General features: G+C 42.2%; 1 protein-coding gene across 1 annotated transcript; it reads right to left on the minus strand.

Moving 5' to 3' along the window:
- Nucleotides 1-126: 126 nt before the first annotated feature.
- ATP7A (ATPase copper transporting alpha) lies at nucleotides 127-22,740 on the minus strand. The gene is made up of 23 exons (XM_071757611.1): nucleotides 22,689-22,740; nucleotides 18,076-18,212; nucleotides 15,556-16,045; nucleotides 14,091-14,816; nucleotides 12,915-13,121; nucleotides 11,719-11,882; nucleotides 11,153-11,314; nucleotides 10,482-10,558; nucleotides 10,065-10,290; nucleotides 8,663-8,896; nucleotides 8,234-8,325; nucleotides 7,691-7,818; nucleotides 7,373-7,527; nucleotides 6,935-7,069; nucleotides 5,929-6,123; nucleotides 5,441-5,623; nucleotides 4,933-5,146; nucleotides 4,126-4,272; nucleotides 3,546-3,688; nucleotides 3,022-3,225; nucleotides 2,324-2,441; nucleotides 1,710-1,812; nucleotides 127-425 (listed from the first exon to the last, which is right to left on the minus strand). Exons 2-23 carry the CDS (start codon nucleotides 18,181-18,183, stop codon nucleotides 149-151), a joined length of 4,488 nt encoding a protein of 1,495 aa, XP_071613712.1. The 5' UTR covers nucleotides 18,184-18,212; nucleotides 22,689-22,740; the 3' UTR covers nucleotides 127-148.
- Between the last annotated feature and the right edge of the window lie 277 nt (nucleotides 22,741-23,017).

A 23,017-nucleotide genomic window follows, 5' to 3' on the forward strand; every position in this document is an offset into this window, starting at 1 on the left:
CTGCATTACAGAAGAAATCTGAAAAGTCCTCCAGAAATTATCAGCACTTGCAGAGACTTCAAGATAAGCTGTTTTGGTTGGTTTGTTGGTTTTTGTTTTTTGTTTTTTTGTGTGTCTTAGGAGAGGTAGGAGAAGAGGAACAAGCCTTTCATAATGCTGTGTCATCATCTTCTCCAAAATCTCCCACCAGAAGTGAGTGTTTATCTGGCTCGTTGAGAACTGCGCTGTTCACCGACCGCTTGTCTGAGAAGAGGGAGTTGATGGAGGCTCTGCTGTAGTTGATGATCCGATCCATTAAGCTCAGTTTAGGAGAACCTGTCCCAGTCTCATCAATCCCAATGTGGACACTGATTTCTGAAGGGCTCTTGTGCCTCATTTGGCCACGGGCTCGGAATTCAAGTTTCTCAGAACTTGGTTTCTGGTACCTAGGGAAGGAAATCCCAAAATCCTATGAGGAAGGGCTGAGGGAGCTGGGGGTGTTGAGGCTGGAGAAGAGGAGGCTCAGGGGAGACCTCATCACTCTCTACAACTCCCTGAAAGGAGGTTGGAGCCAGGGGGGGTTGGGCTGATATCAGTGGGACAAGAGGGCACAGAGTAAAGAATTTTTTCCTAATATCCAACCTAAACCTCCCCTGGCAGAGCTTCAGCTCTGCCAGGGGAGGTTTAGGTTGGATATTAGGAAAGGATTTCTTTCTGGAGAGGGTGCTCAGCCATTGGAATGGGCTGCCCAGGGAAGGGGTGGATTCTCCATCCCTGGAGATATTTCCAAAGAGCCTGGATGTGGCACTCAGTGCCATGGGCTGGGAACCACGGGGGGAGTGGAGCAAGGGTTGGACTTGATGAGCTCTGAGGTCCCTTCCAACCCAGCCCATTCTAGGATTCTGTGGTTCTATGAAAAGCTGACAACTCATCTCAGGTTGAGGTGAAGTACTCTACAATATGGGAGGAAAACAGCCTCACTCCTCTGAGCATGCACAGCCACAGACATTTATGGTTTGATCAATGACACAGTGAGGAAAGTTTCAGGTTTTCCAAGGCAACTACACAGCCAGAAGCTAAGTCAGTGTTTTGTGGCCAGGATGCAGAGGAAGAGGTGAAGCTGCCATGCACCACTCACTCACCACTGCTCTGGTGGTGCTGAGCATCTGCAAACTGTACCTACTGATGGTACCTGACTGTAGCTATCATTTAACAGCTCTTCTGCTCTCCTTCTTCTGAAGCCTCCTGTGTTAAATACACAGCAACAGACACCAGCCCCACCACAGTGCTACACCACTCCCCACTGCAGATTAAGGGACAGTATCACCAGGAGAAAGAAATGAAGCACCTTGTTTTACTTACTGCAAGAATCCTCAGTGCCAGTGGGGGGCCTACAGCTGCAGGGCCTCAGAAGCCAGGATCTGAGGAGACTTCTCACAAATATACAAAGGGCACTGAAGAGTTTTCCATTCTGAACAAACTTCTGATTTGTACTTTTCTCTTTACAATAGAAACAAGCTTTTTAAACACTACTGTCTGAAGCCCTTTGGACCAGCTGCCTCCTCCTCTCAAGCAAGAACAAAAACAACTGCTGCTAAGCACAGACCTGCCCAAACTGTTCCTCAAAAAACTTTGAACTCTTCACAGTCCCACACTTATTTTCTGCCACTCAAAGCAAAAGACCTGAGCTCTACATTCAAAGTGCAAACCATGAAATTGTTCACACTCACATCTTCAACAGCAAAGAAGAAAGCACAACAGAAACAGAGGAGGCAGCCATTGCTGCAGATCCCATCCAGGGCTGCAAAACCAAACCAATGGGCAGGAAGACACCTAGAAAACAGAACAGCAATAAGCTCCAAGCAGGAACACAGCATCATTCATATATTAAAACATAATTTCATGTGGACTGTCTGATTTTAGTTGTATTCCAGTACGTTAATCAACAGGATTTTAGTTTAGTGTTAAACAACATATTTAATACATAAAATATTTGTGTTCTACCATAGCTAAAAACTACAGATGAATACAGCTGATGTGTCACTTGTGCAGTCTACAATACAGAGGAAGCCATGTCTTGCCCCCCTTGCAGTAAACTGCTTGTTGGCAGGATCAGGATCATTCAATAAACCTTTTATCTCACTTTGATGTTTCTATGCATACCCATAAAGCCACAGTGTGGGAGGAGGGCAGCTCCAAAACATGCCCAGGCAGAGAACTCTGCCCTTACCAGCAGTCAGAAATAAAGAAAATAGACACTCCTCCCCATGACAGCACATCACTACCATCTCTACTTGCTAAGTACAGCCTTACTACTGCACTTACTACTACAACACTCACATACCAGCAGCTATGGGAACTCCAATGAGATTGTAAATCAGAGCAAAGACAAAGTTGATCCGGATCCTTTTCACAGTTTTCCTTGATAAATCTATACTTGCTACCACATCCATCAAGTCATCCTGCAAGGTAATATGTTTACTGGGAGAGTCAGAGGAAAAAAACCATACATGTACTGTCATACTCCTATTTTAAAGCTAACTACTGCACACTGGATGTAACAGACTACATGTAGTAAATATTCTGTAGGCTGCCACAGTTGTCTGCATAGAGCCCATACAATCAGCAATCTCATTCCAGATGTCACCATAATCCAAATAATGAATAAAGCACCACCAAGAACAGCTCCAGACACTGACCACAATTTCTGTTGACATGTAGGGAGAAATTACTATGAACTTAGAGGTATTGTGGCTTGTTACCAAAACATAATTGATGTTTGCCAAAGGTCAGGTCACTTTGTCCTCCTTTGCCCACCCTGGAATTTTAATTACCCCAGCATTTCTAGTAGCTGGAAAATAGGGAAATTTCTTTCACAGGCTAATTACTACTACACTAAACTAACACGATGAAGATGATCTCTTCTCTGCTCCAGTTCTCCTGAGGCTGTACACCTCAGCATTGGTCGGAATCATTCAAGACATCCTGGGCCTTCTGAACCTTCTTATCATCTCATTTGAAGGAGGCATTTGCATTTCTTACCTTGATCAGAACCACATCAGCTGCCTCAATGGCTACATCAGTGCCTGTGCCAATAGCAATGCCCACGTTGGCCATGGCAAGAGCTGGGGAGTCATTGATCCCATCTCCAACCATGGCCACCCGCTTCCCTTCGTCTTGTAACTGTTTGACTTTGGCTACTTTGTGGGAGGGAAGAACCTCTGCAAACACTTTGGTGATGCCAACCTAGAGAGAGAAAGCACAAAACTGCCTTGAAGCTTTTCTGTCACCTGTCAAAGCTTCTTCCTTTAATAACATGATGAGGAAGGCTGAAACCCATCCCACTCAAGATCAAAGCCATCTGATATGACAGCAGCTTTGAATTCAAAGTTGATGCTGTTTCCACTCAAAAAGGCTTCTTTAGTTCCCCCTTTATTCCCAATTTATTTACATTACCATTTCTCACAACAGACCAGTTCTATGGCAGCCACAACAATACCAGCATAGCACTACAGGTACATTCCTGTAGCTGTAGCTTCAAACCAAACACACATACAGGCACTCACCTGAGAGGCAATAGACCTTGCTGTTTTGCTGTTGTCACCAGTCATTAGGACAACTTCTAATCCCATACTCTTCAAAGTGTGGACTGCCAGCTCAGCTTCTGGCTTCACAGTATCAGCAATAGCAATCAAGCCACAAAGCACTCCTGAAAGGACAGAGAGGAAGTGTTTGTTACAAAGATCTTTATTGCTTTAGGAAAAAAAGCATAACTTGTTTTTTCCCCCCAGTGAGACCAATTCCAGAAACAATATCACTGACAGTAAAAAGCAGAATGAGAGCAGGTATCAGGGTACCAGCATTTAAGAGAATACAGAGCATGGATGGGATGGCCCAACATAAAAAAATGAAGTAATTCCTTTTTTTCTCCCCCTTTGCTCTCTTTGAAACCTTTGCATTATGTCCAACTATGAAAAACAAGAGGTGAAACTTTCTCAGATCAAAGTTGTACAAATAAAGATATCTTCATCCCATTATTCAGGTGTGACTCCCCTATGACATTACTACTTATTATTTTGTTTAAATAGTGACAAATCAACCTCTGAATAATAATAATGAAAAAAAAAAAGACAGCATTGAACTTACCATCAACAGCTGCTAGAACTGCTGTGCGACCTCTCCGCTCGTGCTCCATCATTGCTTTATCAACTTCATTTTTAACAATGAGGCCATTTCTACTCATCCATTCCCTGTTCCCAATGAGAACAGAGTATTTCTGAGAAGTCAGAGGAGCTGCAGGAAGGAAATACAATCATGCAATCAGGTGGATGACCAGGAAGCTTCCCTCCAGCTAACCCTATCCAGCTCCTCCCAGTATGTGCTGAGATAGGGAATCATTACAGAGAAGCCAAGCAGAAAGAAAAAACCTTTTTTGATACTTTCTGCCCTACCAATCTTCTCATGTGTTCTCAAAACAAGACAGACACTAACATTTCTTCAGTAGTGGGTAGTTACTACACCACTGGACCAAGATTCAAGTCAAGGGACAGTAAAGGACCATGGACCTTTCTCAGTGTTCCTATGTACCAGCCCCATACAGCTGGAAGATCTAACAAGCAGCAGCTCTTGATTCAAAACCAGCCAGCTGTGCAAAAATACCTAACTTGGGCCAGCAAATGGTAATTTGGGATGAAGCAAAGTCAGAACAGAGAGCTGGATGACCACTCCTGTGTTATTTTCCAGCCCCATATTCAACATGTAACTTTGAATTGTATTTAGTCAAAATGTCCTGAGTGACACAAGAGCATGAAATAAATTCCTGACCAACTATTCACATGAGCATTGATGCAAGCCCAGCTCTCCAGGGCAGAAAGAAGTGACCTCATTCTTAAGGATCCTAAAGACACAGAGCAAAAATTATCTATTTTATTCTACAAGCCAGAGTTAGCTTACTTGGGAGTTCAGCATCAATAATCAAAGCAGGCTGCACCGATTCATCGATATTTTCCTCAATTTTCACAAGTGTCACATTTTTAATATTGTTTTCTTCAACCATTCTGTTTTTCCTGTAGAGCAATGCTTCAATATTGGTGACTTTACAACTGATGCCACAGCCTGGAACTACCTGAAAATCTGTACATGTCCCAAGGGTTTCTGACTCCAGCTCCTACAAAACAGGGATACAAACTCATTAACTTTTTAAATATGTAAGAGCATGCTGCATTTGCAAACCCTGCTAAACTAACAAATGCACAGAAATAGTCAATCAATCATCAAAACATAAATTTGAGAAGCCAATTTACGGTATTTAAGTGATTTATGTGGCTCCACAATTTTCAGCTTTCCCAACTGAATACATCAGTTACCTTCTAAACAAAACAAGACTATTCAGACAAATGAAGTACTGCAGGAGATGTTCTTCTATAAGACAAACCACTCTTTTCCTGTATTAATAACTCACCTTTTTGCAGTATTTTGTTATTGCTACTCCAAGAGGATGTTCACTATTACTTTCTGCAGTCCCCACTATGGCCAGCATTTTGTTACGTGGTAGTTGGTTGCCTTCCACTAGGAACTTCACCTGCATCACTTCTGGAGTCCCATGAGTGATAGTGCCTGTTTTGTCAAAGACAACCACCTTCACCTGCAGCAGAACAGGAAGACTTCATCACTGATCACAGCTTTCAGGCACAGCTTCCTCAGAAAACTTTACAGTACTTACAGACTGCAGGGGGGCTGGACTAGATGACCTCTAGAGGTTCCTTCCAACCCAAATTATTCCCTGATTCTATGAAAACCACCTCATTTAACCAAACTGCTTATGTCCTGAACACCCCTCACTAAGAGGTAGGGATGTGCACATCCTGATCTGCTCAGGCAGCAATTGTCAGAACGCCAGCGACAGCCTCGAAAGTTTTTGTAAATTTTTGTTAGGCCCCCACTTCTCACCTTATGAGCCATCTCCAGTGGTTCTCCTCCTTTGATCAGGATGCCATTCTGAGCTCCCACTCCAGTGCCAACCATCACAGCTGTGGGGGTGGCCAATCCCAGGGAGCAGGGGCAGGCAATGCACAGGACTGTGATAGAGGCTTGGAAAGCAAAGCGGATTATCACCTCGGCTGCAGAAATGCTCTTATTGTAACCCTAGTGACAGAAGTTTATTTTAGTGACCCAGGAAATCAAACAGTAGAAACAATGTCATTGACTACACATTGCCTTTAATGTCAGAAAAAATATCTGCGAGTATCTAAGCTGAAGTATTAAAAATATTAGCATTAAAAAGTAAAGCACAGCTAAGACACAAAAGCTAAGATTAACGAGTAAAAAACTAATGACTAAGTTTTGTTCTGCACTACACAGACCTGCAACCTGTTTTGTTTATTTTTCCTAAATGAGGTGCCACATGCTATGCTCTTACACACAGAAGATATTCTATCCATTATATATATGATAAAGAAAGAGGATATGAAGGTTGCTTCCCTGGAAACCAATAAGTTCTAATTAGAAACAGTAATGATGAAGATACCTGAGATCTAAGCAAACCTAAGGGACAAGTTAGGATTATCCTCTTGGGCATCTCTAATGATGATGAATTCCACTGATTTAAAAGAAAAATTTACACAGAGCTACTGAAAACTACATGCAGAATTGGAGCTTGGCAGAAGGAATAAAAACTGGGAAATTGTGATGTTTAGCATTTACTTCTTTTCCTACTAACTTCCAGGAACTGATTAACTACTGCAGGTTCCCTTAAAGGATCATTGTAGGAGTAAAACAGTGTAAAAATAATAGATAGAGAACATAATGACAACAATAACATTAATGATACAGTATCTCCAGTCAGGAACTGCCTGCAAGGATAATTCAGAAAGGGAACTACTGCAGTCCAACAGACTTGTAGGCTAACTACTTCTTAAGTATTTCAGAAGGTGTGCTTAAAAGAGACTTTACTTACCAGAAAGTATTTTTCTACTATTTCAAAATCCACAAACCCAATTATAATCCAGGCAAAAAGGGTCACCACAGAGACAGCCACAATACAAGGAACAAAATAGCCACTAAGTTTGTCTGCAAATTGCTGGATAGGAGCCTAGAAAGGAGAAACACATCAGCTCCAGCAACACCCTGCTTATTCTTTCCTCTGCCTTCAGACACAGATGTAATCACAGCTTCTGAGTGCAGCACATTTGGCACACCACACTTCATAATTACATATTTACTTCATGAGAAGACCTGGAACAGTAGACTGTACAAAGCCCTTATTCATCAAGATACTTCCATTATGCAACTGCAATTAAAATCTAAACAAACCTGACCACTCTTCAAATTGTTTGGTATGCTGATGTCTAAATGGCAAGGCAAAACCCAAAGGCTTCATTTGAAAATCCTCTACCTTTGAGGTCTGAGCCTCCTCCACAAGCTTCACGATCTGGGAAAGAGTTGTATCAGCTCCAACATGGGTTGCTGAGATCAGGAGTGACCCATTCTGATTAATAGAACCTGCAATAACTGTATTGCCAGGCTTTTTAGTCACAGGCATTGCTTCACCTAAGGAAAGGAGAGCAGACACCACAGTGTGCTTGTCAGCAGTATTATAACAGCTACCAACTCCTAACACACAATTAGAGAACACCAGGTTCAACTCCCTCCCTCAGATTTGTTTAAAGGAAAAACAAAAACATTTTTACACTTGCAAAAAGCAAATGCTGACCTGTGATCAGAGATTCATCTACCATGGAGTGTCCCTCAATGACACGACCATCCACTGGGAATTTCCCTCCTGGGATCACTTTGACAACATCACCTCGTTGAACCAGCTCGACATCGACTTGCTCTTCACTAAAATAATTTATTTTTTAATAAGAATTTATTAATTGAACTGACCCAGGCAAAAGGAGTTGTCACTATACACAAAGCATAAGCCTGTTGGTACTCAGTGTTAATGCACACAAAAACTGTGAGAAGGCCATTTTAAAGAGCACTACTATTACTTTATTGTAATTCCATTTGCTTTCCAGTTAAGAAAGTCCCCTAATTTTCTTATCACAGCAAAAATTAGCAAGATTCCCCCCCAAAACCAAATAAGAGCAGTGTTAATTTTTCTGCATTTTAACATTTATTATCGGGCAAGTCTGCCAGCAAACCTGAAGCTATTTGCTTCACAGTTCTATAAAATGGTAACATTTGTCTGCAAATTAAGCACATTAACAACAAAAAAGGAACAGCAGAAAAAGCAAATGACAAAGCAAGATACCTTAAAAGAACGTTACCAGGGCCCAAGGTAACAATAGTAGCTTCAGTAGCTTGTAATGAAATTAGTCTTGCCAGTGCTTCTGATGTTTTACCCTAGAATAATAATTTTCATATTTTTCTGACTATGCTATTGAAAATGAAAAAAATGAAAAAAAAATGCTGGGTAAATGACAACTGCATGTGTTGCAATTTACCCTATTAAGAAAATACTTTCTGCAAACAGACTTATATTGAGTTATTTCATACTTTCACTAGTTCAGTTACCAAAGGTGATTTTACAAAGAAGGTTAAAAAAAAAAAAAAAAAGCTTTGTTAGGTTCTTTTATTTTTGTTTTTTAATTTTGTTTGTTTGTTTAAAGGTCTGCAGCATTCTGAAATGATTTTTAGTGTCCTGCAGCTTGTAGATAGCACAGGCTTTTATTTTCCTTACCTTGGCAACATGCTCCAGCCACCTGCCCAAGGAGATGAAGACAAAGAGCATAGGAGGGGTGTCAAAGAAAGTGACAGGGTTTACTTTTGCTTTCTCAGCCATTGCAACAAGGAGAATAACAAAGGAGTAGACAAAGGCAATGGAGGTTGCCAGAACAATGAGCACGTCCATATTTGCAGTTTTGTGCTTCAGTGCTTTGTATGCCTGGATATAGAAGTGCCAGCCTCCAAACATCTGCAAGAAGAGCATTGCCTGTATTTTATACAAGTTTCTTACACTCATGGCAGCATTTCCACAAGAGACACACATTTTATTTGTGCTATTTGCCTTCTCCATCTCTTTCTGCACAAAGTCCCAACTCTGAGGGCTACAGTCTCCACTACAGGGCCCTCAGGTCCCATCTCCAGCAGTCCCACCAGCTCCCCACACCCACCAGCAGTCAGGCTGCCTGGATCCACAGCACCCTCCCACAGAAGCAGCACCTAACAGCCTCAAATCCATTTCAGCTCAGCATCATTACAGCCACTTTTCCAATTTATTCCCTTCATTGCCTTCTATTTTGAGTGGTTGTCCTGGTTTGGGCCAGGATAAAGGTGATTTTCTGTCTTGTACTTCTGCTTTTAGCTAAGTCTCCTGTAAGTAGTTGCACTTGCTGAAATTAACAGCAAGTTTCTCAGACAGTGTGTGCTTCTAGGACTGATAACACTTGATGTTTATAGTTACTGCTAGAGACTGGTGTGCAGAGCCAAGGACACTGCTCAGCTCTGAGGAAAACATAAAGAGGTCCCACCTGCATCCCTCCTTTGGGGAGGAACGGACAAGATAGATGCCAGAACTGACCAAACAGAGGATTCCATCCCCTATACATCATCCTCAGGATAAATTTGAGGGATCACGAGGGCCAAGCCAGATTTCCAGCTTCCGGCTGCCTGCCCTTCCTGCCTTTCCTGCTTCCCTTCACTCAGCATCCTGGAAGGATCCCATCCGTTTGTCTGCCTGTGCTCCTGATCCATCCCAGCCCTTATCTGTGTGTTCCTGCCTCCAGTTCCCAACTGCTGCTGACTCCAGGAGTCCAGCCTGGACTTTCCCAGAGCTGCCCTGCAGCCTCTGTGGTGACGTGAGAGCTATTGGGGGAAAGGGGGGAGGAATGTGGTATCCATTTTCTTGTATATTTGTATATATATTTAGTAATTTTTCCTATTTATCATTACTGTTTCATTAAAGTTGAGTAGTTTAGTTTCCAACCCATAAGTCTCTCTCCCTTATTCTCTCTCCTTTCTTATCAGGGAGGAGAGAGAGATTAATAGAGAGCATCTGGTACTCAGTTTAATTGCCAGGCCAGTGTTAAACCCTGACAGTGGGTAAGCCCAGCAAAGCCAGGAGGAGTCATGTTCCCACTTACCTGTACAGGGACACAGAGTAAAAATGACAGAAAATTCATAACAGACAATCCTGGGAGGAGCTGGTATTCCAGGACCATGGAGGAGTGGAGAGCCTCCATTTCCTCACTGCTCATGTTCTGATGTGTGTGAGCATCTGGGAGCTGACTGTCCATTACCATCATGTAAATCATCAGCCCCATGACAGGAATACAGAAAACAAGACTCACAACAAAAGACCTTTTCCACCTCAAATGAAAACAAAAACACAGAAAAATAATTTGGTTTGCAGACAAGAGCTAGATAACATTTTACTTAGCAAGTCTGTAGTCACACATTAAAAAATTCCACAACGTCACTGTTTCTTAAAAGAATGATTTAAAGATGTATAAGTACATCAAAGATGTATATAGAATGTAAAGATGTTCAGAAATACTCACTGCCTTATTTCCTGTTTGTGATCTAGGTGACTGGCAGATCTGTCTTTTTTGACTAATGAAGTAGTGAAACCTAAATCCTAAGGAAAAAAGTATAATTATAAAATAAGAAGTCAATTTTTAAAGGTGTTTTGTGGTCATATAAAGTTATTGCCAGATTATTGACGGTGCCAGCCTTACATTTGATTTTACTTTACCATTTCTGATATGATTGTTACTATTTTTTTAGTTCCCTTGCAAAGAAAGAAAAGCAATCTGATGTAGAAATTAACCTCTCTGGAACATTCAAATTCTATTCTCAAACCTGGCTTTCCAAAATAACTATTCCTGAAGAACACGAGTAGAGAAATTGAGAAAGCCAAGAAATTTATTTTACCTCTCTCTTGCTACAATACTTATGAATGTGCTTTATTTTTCTGCAAACCCAGAGCTGATATCTTCCACTCTACCATACCCTGCCTTTCCTGGTATTTCTGTTTCAGAACTTAAGCAAAGTCATAATAGATCATTGCTTTTCAGCAGTCACACAGATCTCTGCAGAAACCTGCACCAAGAAGACAACTGATGGAAGGAGAGAGAGAGGTTTTTTCCTTTAATAATATCCCTTTGGGGGTATGTAACTCTTCCAAGGATGCTGGATATTTTGAAAGACCTGGTGCCTCCATGAAACTTACCTTTATCACTTGTATGACATCTCGAGGACCTATAATCTCAGGATCATATTTAATGTGTGCTTTGTTGGTTGCAAGAGCTACTGAGCAGTATAAAACACCATTGGTCTTCATGAGGGTGGATTCTATTTTGTGTACACAAGAAGCACACGTCATTCCTCTCACCTGGAAAATAAAGGTTCCTTCTTGTTATCAAAGTCACTTGGTAAAGTGCATCTTAAAAAACAGGAAAAGAGAAAGTGTGACTCTCCCAAATTAGTTATTGCCTATTTCTGGGGTCTGAAGCAGTGAGGTGGAGTGCTCTAGTTAAGGACAAGAGAACTAGGGAGGAAGCAAAGCAGAGAGAGAAGGTTATTAAGCTCTGCTGTCTCTGCAAGCCCAGAACTGAGCCAATCAGAGCTTGCAGGACAAGGCCTACTTTGTGATAATAACTTGATGTACTCTTATACATTATTTTTCATACATTAAGCTCTCCTATACAATTAACACTTTAGGAAGTAGACATTTACACAAGCACATCCAATAGATAAAAGTAATGAAAACAGGGCTTGTTTTAATGACAAGCTTACAACAAGTTCCAGAATCCCATCTCCTTCACCACAATTTTCCATCACAGTAGCTCCAAATCCCAGCTCCTGTATGAGCTCTGCAATAGCTGAAGGGTGTATGACAGCAGGATTGTACCTCACTTCTGCCTTCCCTGCCATGAGGGCAACGAGGATCGAGTGTATCCCTAGAAAACAAAACATGTGAGTGGCAGATCACCTGTAAGGAAAAATACTGCATTTCTGGTAACAGGATGGCACAGCAGCAATTCACTGGAATTAAGAAAGCTACTGGATTGGAGGTACATGAGAAGAAAAACATCACCATTTCTGGAAGATACATCAACAAGGCAACAAAGGCACCTAAGTATAGGTGTGACAGATGATTACACCACATGAGTTGCATAGCTTTAACAGTCCAATAACAAACATCCAAGCTACATGAAAAGATTATTTTTACTTAAATGTTCTTCTAAAATACAGTTCTGCATATTTTTCTGATTAGCATTTCTAATAATCATTTGCTCAAGAGAGAACACATATGAGAAAGGGTAGATATAACAACATGAATCCTGCTGCAGCCCAGGTTTAAACAATGTAGAATAATCCATTTTCCAGGATGAAAAAACTAAATTTGAGGTTAACTTCGAACACATCCATCATTCATTATGATAATTAAACACTGTCTGCATTAATGACTCTTCATTCCATCACAGACATGCAACTGTTTGCTTCTGCAAATATAATCATCACACTGACAGAAGATAAACATGGTTGTCCTGACTCACAGAGCTAAAATTAACTTCTGTCTCTTTAATCCACATTAATACTGTCCCTTTCTAATTACTCCCTTCCCAAAGCAGGCACAACCTTTCTGCTTTAAGTTGCAAACCTGAGCACATCCCTGCAGCAGAAAATATGTGTTTTAGTTTTAGAAGGATCCATATTTGATCCCTACATTCTCTTTGGAGCACCAACTCCTGCTTTTGCAAAGGCAGGTTCTGGGCCAGCATGTCCCCAAAGCAGCAAACACAGCATCATTCCCACCCTATGAGCCAAGATCCTGTTCCCACCCCTGAGACACCCCAGCAGTGGTACTTCTCTTGACAGCCCACACCTTAAAAATGCTGTATAAGAGCTAGATGGATTCTCTGAAAGGAACCCTTAGATATTTAACAGATGACACAGTGTTTAACAGATCACACAGACATCCATCTTACCATCTTCTCTTCTCAAGTTTCTCTCAATGTTGGCTACACACGAGGCACAGGTCATGCCTGTGACCTGGACATAGCACTTGGATATTGTCTTTGTCTCTTGCTGAGCAAGGTGGGCAGGGGACACTTTGGAAGGAGGCTCAGGTTTGAGATGTTCCAGCTGCACCTCGGGTGAGGGCTGAGCTGTTGCCACAGGGAGCTCTGCCTTGGCTGAAAAGGAGATTGCAACTCATGACAAGTAGGCACTGCAGTGAGGTACAGGCTGGTACTCCACCAGCCATAAATAAATACATGTTGCTGTAAATTCAGACCAAAAAATGGTGATAGTACAGCCCTTGTCAACCAGATTCAATCTTAATTGATGGACAACAGAAAAAGAAAGCAAAAGAAAAATAAGATAAAGGTTGGGCCACTGATTACCTGTTTTATTACTACGTTTCCTTTTGCTTTTCCTTGTTTTATCTGCCTGTTCTGTTGGGCATCCTTTGTCCTCTTCTGTAGGTTTCAAGCTAAAACTTTGCATTGCAACTTTGTAATTGTATTTAATCTTCCTGACTCAAGAAACAGAGCTTCCCTGTCCCCTCATGAAGCCTCTCTATTAATACTCACCTGTATTCTTGTATTAAATCTTTGCATTCTACTCCTAACCAATTGCTTTTAGTGTACCAGTCATCACAGGAAGCATCTGTACTGGTTTGGTTTGGGACAGGCACTGCCCACCAGGGATTTCTCACAACAGCATCATTTTAATTTCCTCAGTGATGTCCACTCTTCAGATTCTTGTCACTCCTCAGCCTGGAGTGACACTGCCCTCACTAGTTACCCCACAGGAGCCAAGTCTTTGATAATTTGCTATTAAAGAAACTTCAGTGCTGCAATCTGCAATATCCCCTGCAGCTAGAGCAGCTCCTGTTCCATAGTTAGGTCATGAATATTCTACACACAGCAGCCTGGAACACAATCTGTATTGGTCTGACATTTATATTATCACATATTCTCAATTATTTTTAATTAATCTGACATATTAAAGGAAATACATGTGTTTTATCTCACTGGCAGTGAAGATACAAAACTTGGCAAGGACCAAGTATATGTCAACTGCTGAATTTCATCTTGGGCATCACCAAACACTAACCAGAACTGCACAACCCTGCCAAATTTAAGAAGTTTAATGCATACCTGATAAAGATGCATCAAATCCCATATCCTCTATTGAGGAACACAGGTCTTCTGGGCTTGTTTGCAGAGGGTCATACTCTACAGTGCCTTTCTGGTTGGCGAGGGAGACACGGATGGATTTCACCCCTGCCTTTTGGGACACGACCTCCTCAATGGACTGCACACAGGAGCTGCAGGTCATCCCCTCAATGCTGATCACAGCAACCTGAGTGAGTGGCTGGCTGGCATCCTTCAAAGCTGGATGAGGAGACTTCAGCTGAGAAGCCAGCGTGGGGAAAAGAGCTGCCCCTTCAGATGGGTCAGGAAGGCTGACTCTGAACTCTGGAGACACGGCCTCGATGGCTTTCTGCAGCATCTCAGTGCTGACTGAGCTTGGGTTATACCTTACAGCAGCAGATCTCTTCTCTAATGAAACAGCCACACTGGCTACTGAGGGGAGTGCTGCTATGGTGCTCTGAATATTGAGGGCACAGGAGCTGCAGTGCATGCCATCAATCCTGAAGACAACTGTATCATTCACCTGGGAGTTTTCTTTCAGTGCTGTCTCAGAGCCTTTGGTCTGAGTATTCCTCAACCTTTCCAGGTCAATGGCACTGAGCTTGAGGGGTCTGGGCTGCTTTCTGAAAGATGCTGTGAAACCTGCTGCTTCAATTTGATGCCTTATTTCTTCTGCTGTAATTAGATGAGGCTGGTAGACAACAACAGCTTCCTGATTGTCCAGGGACACTGAAAATTAACAAGTGTGCATTACTGCCTTGAGCATAATAAGCACGTTGTCCTAAAAGCAACAGATACTGCCAAAGCTTGCCAAGTGTGTTTTAAATGCTCAGGAACATAACAGCAATGGAAGGGGGAGTTAATTGTTTTGGTAAATATTAAGCAATTTACTTCCTCAATCATGTTTTCTCCAGTATTACAATATTTCAATAAGTATTACAATGTTTCTCTAGTATTACAATAATTTTCAACTCTTCCTCAATTTTTTTGCTTTTTCACCAGAATGAATGGCATTACCATGTCTTACTGGATTTATCCTTTTATCAGGGGTCTGTGGCAATACATCCATGTCAGAGACAGCTATACAGATAATTTTGTCTTGCCTTTTAGGTACAATGACATAGATGCCAACATTAATTTGTAACTGAAAATATAAACCAATATTAATTACAACACACACACACAAAATACACCTGGTATTAGAGATTTCTATAAATGGTAAGAAAATTATGGAACACAACTACTCCAGGCTTCCTACCAAAAATACAAAGCAACCACTAAATAGTGTCACACACGTAGCAGCAACAGGCTGACCACAACTCAGTCCCCTTTCTCAGTCCAAATTAAAGCTGTAACCAAATGCCTACCACCACCAAGCTATCTAACCTAAACCCAGGATATCTCCACAATGCCACCAGAGAACAGCGTGGTCAGCTTCAATTTACATAAAAATACCCTGAGGTTTTACCTTTAATCCACTGAATTCCTTGCAATTTGCCAATCTTCCCCTCAATGGTGCTGGTGCAGGAGTGACAAGTCATCCCCTCTACTTTCAGGTGCAGCACAGCACTGCTTGCTTGAGGCCACCTGGGATCTTCCCGAGTTCCAGAGGTTCCCTCTGGTGCAGAGATCTCCAGATCCACCCCAGGGACCATGTGGCTGATCTGCTTCCCATTTAAAATGGCAGCAATGAAAGTCACCACTGCAGCTTTCTGGTCAGAGGACAATTTAACATCCACGATACCTCTGTTCCTCAGTAGTGTGCTACAGATCTGTTTGGGTGTTAGAGCTGGCTGAGTAGGAATGGCAAGGAAAACAGTGTCAAGTAAAACAGGTTGTGGGTTTGGATCAGCTAATGTAGCATCAAATCCCATGTCATATATTGCTTCCTGCAGCAGTGCTGGTGTCTGCAGTTTTGGGTCATAAATGACAACTGCATTCTTCTCCTCTAGAGATACCTTGCAAATGGGAAGAGAAAACCAGAACAATTCAGCAAACTGCAGTACAAGGAGATGAGAATACACTGCATGATACTAGAGACAGCTTTTACTTGTTTATGTCAGTAATACTTGTCCAGTTTAATTTTATCCATCACTGCTCACCTTGAGGAGTAAAGCCATACCAAAGCCACCATAAAGTGGCTTCTGTTCATCTGTGCAACAACACAACTAGAAATAATTTTTTTTTTTTTTTTTTCCTCTGCACCAGTTTCAGAATCCTTTACAAGTCTGTCTGGCCACTTTCACTTCTGACATCCAAGCAGCATCAACATATTAATGAAACTTCCAGAGCCAAACCCTCTTGAACTATGATGACTGAACCAATTCAATCCCAAAACCAAAACAGCCCACACAAAACCCAATAATCACACATACAATTCTGCAGTTAGTAGTAATTACCCTTAGGCTACAAGAATGGAAGAAAAACCCCAGACATTTAAGTAGCAGTGAAAGTTCACTATTTCTAGGCATCTTGGGCACAGGCTGTTAACTTGCTACAAGCAATAAAGTGCATGAGACTTCAACAGCACAAAATTCAGTTTCAAAATTTGACATATGACAAACCTTAAAGCTGTTTTCCCCCCCCCCTCTGTACGTTTTGGTCATCCAGAGATGTCCTGGTTCAGTACTAACCTTTCACATCAGATGGTACAAATATCCCTAATTTAATTTACTCCAAACTGATGCTGTATCAAACACAATTATTGCAGTTTACATAAAGGAAAGCCTGGGCCTGCCAGAGGCCCAACACATTATCATCCAATTTTATCTTTCCTCTGGGCAAAGGTACAACCTAAAGACCACAGTCACGATTCAATTAGACCACTTAAATGATTTTAAGAACCACCTTTCTTCATTTCTGTCCCAATTATGGGCCTTAGCAGAATTAGAACATGCACATTTATTGGTTTCACTGCAGTTGGAGGAAAAATAACCTCAATGCAGCTCTGTTTGTCTGCATTAGCCCCCTAACATTCATCTCCCTTGCTGACCCATGATCAATAAACAAAACCCTGATTTCCTATTGTCTGAGACTTTTGTCAAACAAATGATCTGATTAAATTGAAGTTCTGATGCTGTAACGAGCATAATTACTAAATATGATTTCTTGAAGTTTCTTATAGTCCTGTTCTACTCATTCTAAGTTTTTGCAATGTTTTCTTGCCAGGAGTAGTTTTAGAACTAGTGTTCAGCTTTGAAATCAGGTATTTATTTAGAAAAAAAATTCCAAGAAAATATTGGTATCTCTGAGCTAAATTAAAATTTAAAAAAAAAGTTAAAATAAAGTCAGATCAAGGAAGTCAGGATTAAGGGCAAATCCAGAAGCTCTGTTAACAGCTCAAGACTACAGTTCTGCTGTTCCTCCCCCCATTTCCTGGTGGGCAGTACAAAGGAAAGGAAACTTCTAACACTTGAAAGAGCTGGCAAGACTTTCCTTTGTGGTTACCTGCTGCTCTTATTTCAAGAGCCACAACAAAACAGCTTTCTTTTTCATGGTAGATCAACTACCACATGATTAAATGGATACCCCCAGCTTTTGAGCCTCTACAAGTGACCTCTGTGTATTATCAGTATGAAAGAAAAGGCTCAGTGGCTTGGGAGCCAGTCCTGACATTTACTTGGTGCAGGGGACAAGGACAGTTTGCTTTTTACACCAGTGGAAGTCCTAAGGATTTTGCTTTATCTTATTTAAACGTTTCCTTTCTTGCTTTATTAACTTTTTTCTCATTTCTTTACAATACTGAATTAATTGAAAAGTAGAAAGTTACTTAAGAGTAACAGGTAATGACTTAGCTCCCCCTGCAGTGAAGCAAGGACTTGGTTTTCCCTTATACCAGAAATACACCAATGCATTTCTAGTGTCAGCTTCCCACAAAATGCAGAATATGGTCTTTCCACATACTTTTCCTCCCTTGCTGCATGCTTTACCATGGTTTCTCACACCAGAAAAAAAAAGCTTTGTAAGAAACAGTGACAGTGTTACCTACTTTAATGTTATGGATCCCATTCACCTTCCCAATGTGCTCCTCAATGGTTTGAACACAGGAGCTGCAGGTCATCCCCTCCACACCAATGATGATGGATTTGGCCTCCATTGTGAAATTCTACTCAAGCCTTCTCATTGCTGCTGGTGAAAAACAAGGAAGACATTTGTTCCTGAACCACTTCCCAAAGATTGAAACTGAAACAGGGCTTTAACAGAGGATGCACTTGGCTAGGTGTAACTCTGTACATGTCATAATCTGAGCAAAGCTGAACAGGAAGGAAAACTTCAGGCATTTATTCCTATGAATTTCCAAAAAAGGAAAGTGTTCTGGCATTTATTACTTGATTTGTGTAACAATAAAGATAATTTAATTGCACACAGCAAGCTGTGATTCAGTGGTGTGGGAGATGAAGCTACAAGGAGAAGCCAGTGAGAGAGAAACCAGTTCTTGAAATGCTAGAACAAGAGAGGATGATAAAAGCACAAAGTTTTCCCACATTTATATCTCATCTTATCCTACACAAGCACAAACAAGTGATACTGGAATCAGCCCTAGGAAGCAAACTGAGCTTTTCCACACTTCATTCAGAAAAAGCCTAATTTCTGCTCCTCTGAAGATTATCTTTCTTATTTTGCTCATAAAGACAAGGCCAGAAAGAGATGACTGAACCTAAGAGATGACTGAACATAGAAATTATGGCTACTGCAAAGGACTCAAGCCACAGCACAATAACATCCTCTGTGACAGGGAACTAGAATGTGGCATTGGAGATTTTAATGCCCACCAAGGCATTAAAAAATTAACTGCTGATATGTGTAAAAATATCATAATACTTTTCTATTATTATAGTTTGTTATGGGCAGAGTATTCCTTCTATTTCCTCAGTTTGTTTCCTTGCCCTTCTGCTGTTTATTTCACATACTTTCACCTCCATCATTCTTTACACAGCCTCATCTTTTCCTGATTAAAAGATACCATCTGGAAAGAAACTGAAACTATTAGAGCTACTCTGCCTTAGTGGCCTGATTAAATAAATAGTTTGTAAAATGACTTCCAATGCAATAAATTATATTTGTTCCATAGAAGTGGAAGAAAACACTCTGTTTGCAGGAATTCAGGACTTACACTTACAAAGTATGCAAGAATTCTGTCAGTAGAATGTCCTGTTTGTGTTCCAAGCTTATGATTCATACAGACATAACCCTTCCCTCAAAATAAAACACATTTCCTGCTACTTGTGTTTGGATTCAAATAATTAATCAAAGGCAAACAAGCCTGAATCTTTATCCTGCCCCAAGAAGGTTTTTTTGTTGACTTGGTGAGGGGCCCCATGGCATTCAGCATGGTATAAACACAGGAGAGAAAATCCTCTCCTGGACGATGCTGTAATTCAAGTATGCAAAACCCATCAAGGCAGAAGAGGAAAACAAATTTTTGTATTTTTTCTTTTTTACCCCTCAAGGCCCCAGAGTGCTGGGACTGAATCCAGAGCTTCCATCATAGAATTTATCTCTTGGATCAAACTGTCCTTTTTGTTCCCCAACTTCTACTTAAGAAACACTACTGGATCTGCCTGATTATCCATAACTAACAGCTGCTGCTGGAAGACAACAAACAAGTGGTTTTATTTGCTTTGCTGCAGGCTGCTAACAGCTTTCATACCATTTTTAAGACTTGTCCAAACCTCGAGACAGCAAAGGAGCCATCTGTGAGCAGCAGTGTCTCTTCACATCAGTCTCATGGCATTACTCACACTGAACTAAGACACAGCAAATCACAGGGTCAGGTTTCTGTATGGCCTTCCTGAAATTTCCAAAAGCCTTCAATTCACCTACTGCTGCTTTGGAATACCATCTAAAGCAGCTTTGTAACAAGACAGCTTTGGACAAACTTGGTAAAAGCTTTTTGTGTTCTCTATTACACTATTTACTGCTTAATACCTTCAGAAACTCCCATCTGCTGTTTTCTTTCACTGCTTCCACATGTCTTTTGCAGCAATACTTCCTTGTTTGTATAGTAACACCATCAATGAAGCAGCAGAGCCTTAGAAATCCTCTGGCTCTGCAACAGAACAGAATACAGTGGGTATGTGAGGAGGAGCAATGCTCCCTGACAGTGCAGGAGGAGTATGAAGGACAATTAAAACAAAAAAAAATATTGGGAAATAGATGCAAGTCCTTGAACATTTTTCAGGCACAATTTTAGGCTTGGGTTGCAAGTGAAAACATTGCATTTTCTTGAAGAAAGTCAACTGGTGTTTCTATTAAGTGAATGAAGTAACAGAAAGCAAAACAATGTCTATGTCCAGCAGGGATTTCTTCCTACAGAAAGGAAAATGCAACAGTGGTCAAGCACAACGTGACCAAGAAACTAAGCTTCACCTCCCTAAACAATTTATTTTTCCACAGCACCCTTTGCAAGTGGAATATCTGAGGCAAGATCAGGTTTGATGAAGTCAAAGTTAAGTCATTCACAGGCTGCATTCTGCCTGCCCCAGGATCAGCAAGGATCTGTAACTGAGCAGCACACAGTCTTTCTCTGTAGGTGAACAAAGTTTTCTGTATATAATTACCTTGAATTTACAACCACTGAAACCAGAAAAGGTCCAAGACAGGCAAAATCCACACAAAGGCCAGAATCTGTCAGATTGAACTACAGCACTTGGACTTTAATGAATTTCTAAAGAGCTGAGTCCTGCTTTGTAGCTGGCAGCAGAAAGAGAAATTACCAACTACATTAAATGGAAAAAGGGACCTGTCCCTAGAGGTTCACCAGGACTTATGAAAAAGGGTAAAGGCAGGAATGGAAAAAGCTGTATCACCCTGTCCTGGGTGGACAGGAGAGCTGGAGCACAGGTTACAGGAGCTCCTACAAGGAAGAATGAGGTTTTATTATGTTCATAGGCAAACAGATACATTTGAAAGCTCTGCTAGATATAACAGGCTTAATGACTGAGGCAGAAATTGCAATTCTATAATAAATGTCTGCCACAGACAGCTACGTGACACTCTAAATAGGCTGTAATTCATGTTGCTCAAGACTTTTAACAAGTCTTGCTTGGTCAGCAGACTATGGAAATTGCTCTGAGGGACTTTATTTCTATACAATTTAGCTGAAAAAGACACAATGAAAACATTCTACTTCAGTTCTATCAAGAGCTTTATAATACAAGACAAATTCCTAGCTAATCCTCTTACTTGTTTGTGCCCTTTCACTACCTCTTCAGGTCAGATTTTTGGAGAACCTGAATGGTCTCCTGCAGGAACCACAGCAAATACCAGGAACACAATATAATTTATAGATCATTATGACATTAGCATAGTGAGGCCAACTGTGGCTCCTTGTATTTGAGCTTTGTCTCAAAACACAAGGCAGAACAACGTGGAATCCATCATGTAAATAAAATAAAGAATTTTTTTAAAAAAGACACTAGCTTTTACTTTCCACATGGGACAGAAAAAAGCTTCCGATCTTTCTTTACAGCAAAATACACTATAATTAGTAATCTCTAATCAAACTATGTTTGTGCTCACCAAGTGCTCTGTAAGAGACACAACTAACACACTACCACACAGAAAAATATATTTCTTGGTCTATTTAATTACACAAATGCAACTCTGAAAGTATTTCACTACAGAAAAGCAATCCTTGGCCTCTGCATAAAAGATATTAAGGAACTTGACACTAATTACTTGTAACTTCCAGAACATAGTTACAGAGAGAGAAGCAACAGTTAACCCGGGTTGCTCGTTTTCATTAGATTTAACCCCAAAGCACTGTAAACAACTATTTGCCCTTTCCCAAGAATCTTCACACTAAATTTTTAATGAAAACATCGGGAAAGTCAACCAGTGCAGAGCGTGCTGCTACAAGAAAGCAAAACACTAAGGAAGATGTTTCAGAGGAGCCCAGGTTTGAGGGAAAGGACCAGGGAGGAGGCTCAAGTGCCTTGTGTGCCCACACAGGTGGGAGAGGTCCCGTCCAAACCCCTCAGCACCGCGATCTCCACCGACAAGCAGAGCCCACCGGCCTTCCCAGATCCACCCCAGCCCGAGACCCCCGCGGGATTCCCGCCGCCGGGATAAACACCCCGGCGGGAGCTTGCCCAGGGAGAAGCGGTCGAGCAGGAAACCCCGTTTGGGCTCCAGAGCCCCGGTGAGGCTGGTTCTGTATCCGAAAAGCTCAGCCACCCACAGAGCCCCCGCTCCGCCTCAAAGCCCGGGGGGGCCGAACCCGAGCTGATGTTTTCGGGTCGGGGGTGATCGAGGCCCGGCCCGGTCCGGTCCCGCGCTGCGGGATCACGGTGAGACCACCCCCTAACCCCTCCCGGGCCCGCCGAGGGGACACGTAGCGCAGCCACCTTCACAATTCCCGCGGGAAGCCCCGGGCAAACCCGCTCCCATCCCTTCCCCTCCTCACAGCCTGAGGAGAGCCGCACCCCCCCCACCACCACAACAGCTCCGCCGGCCGCGATAGAGGCAGCCCCGGAGGAACTGCGGGCGGGCTCCGTGCTCCCCGACATCCAGGGGGAAAAGCAGAGCTTTCCCCGAAAAAAAACTGAGGTAAGGAGGCGGAGGGCAGGCGGTCAGGGCCGCCCCGGTGCGGACACTCACTCGCTCACGGCTCCGCGCAGTCCCCATCCCCAGCCTGGCACTTTGCCCCGCGAGCGCGGCCCCGCCCCGCCGGGAGCGCGCTGCCACGTGACCACAGCGAGGCCCCGCCCCGTCTGCTCACGTGAGACGGAGAAGGGTGTGGCCAGCGCCACGTCATGGCGGGAGCTGCGCTGCGCTCCTCAGGCCGCGGGCACCCCCGGCACATCCCCCAGCGCCTTAGTAACACCGGGAGGGCACTAAAAAGGCATTATTTCGGTTTCCCTTCAAATTGGGCTTACAGGAAAGGCGACGTTTGCCTCAGTCTCGGGGAACGGCGGTGCTGGGGAGCG

Source organism: Heliangelus exortis, chromosome 14, assembly GCF_036169615.1.
Source record: "Heliangelus exortis chromosome 14, bHelExo1.hap1, whole genome shotgun sequence".
Lineage (NCBI taxonomy): Eukaryota > Metazoa > Chordata > Aves > Apodiformes > Trochilidae > Heliangelus > Heliangelus exortis.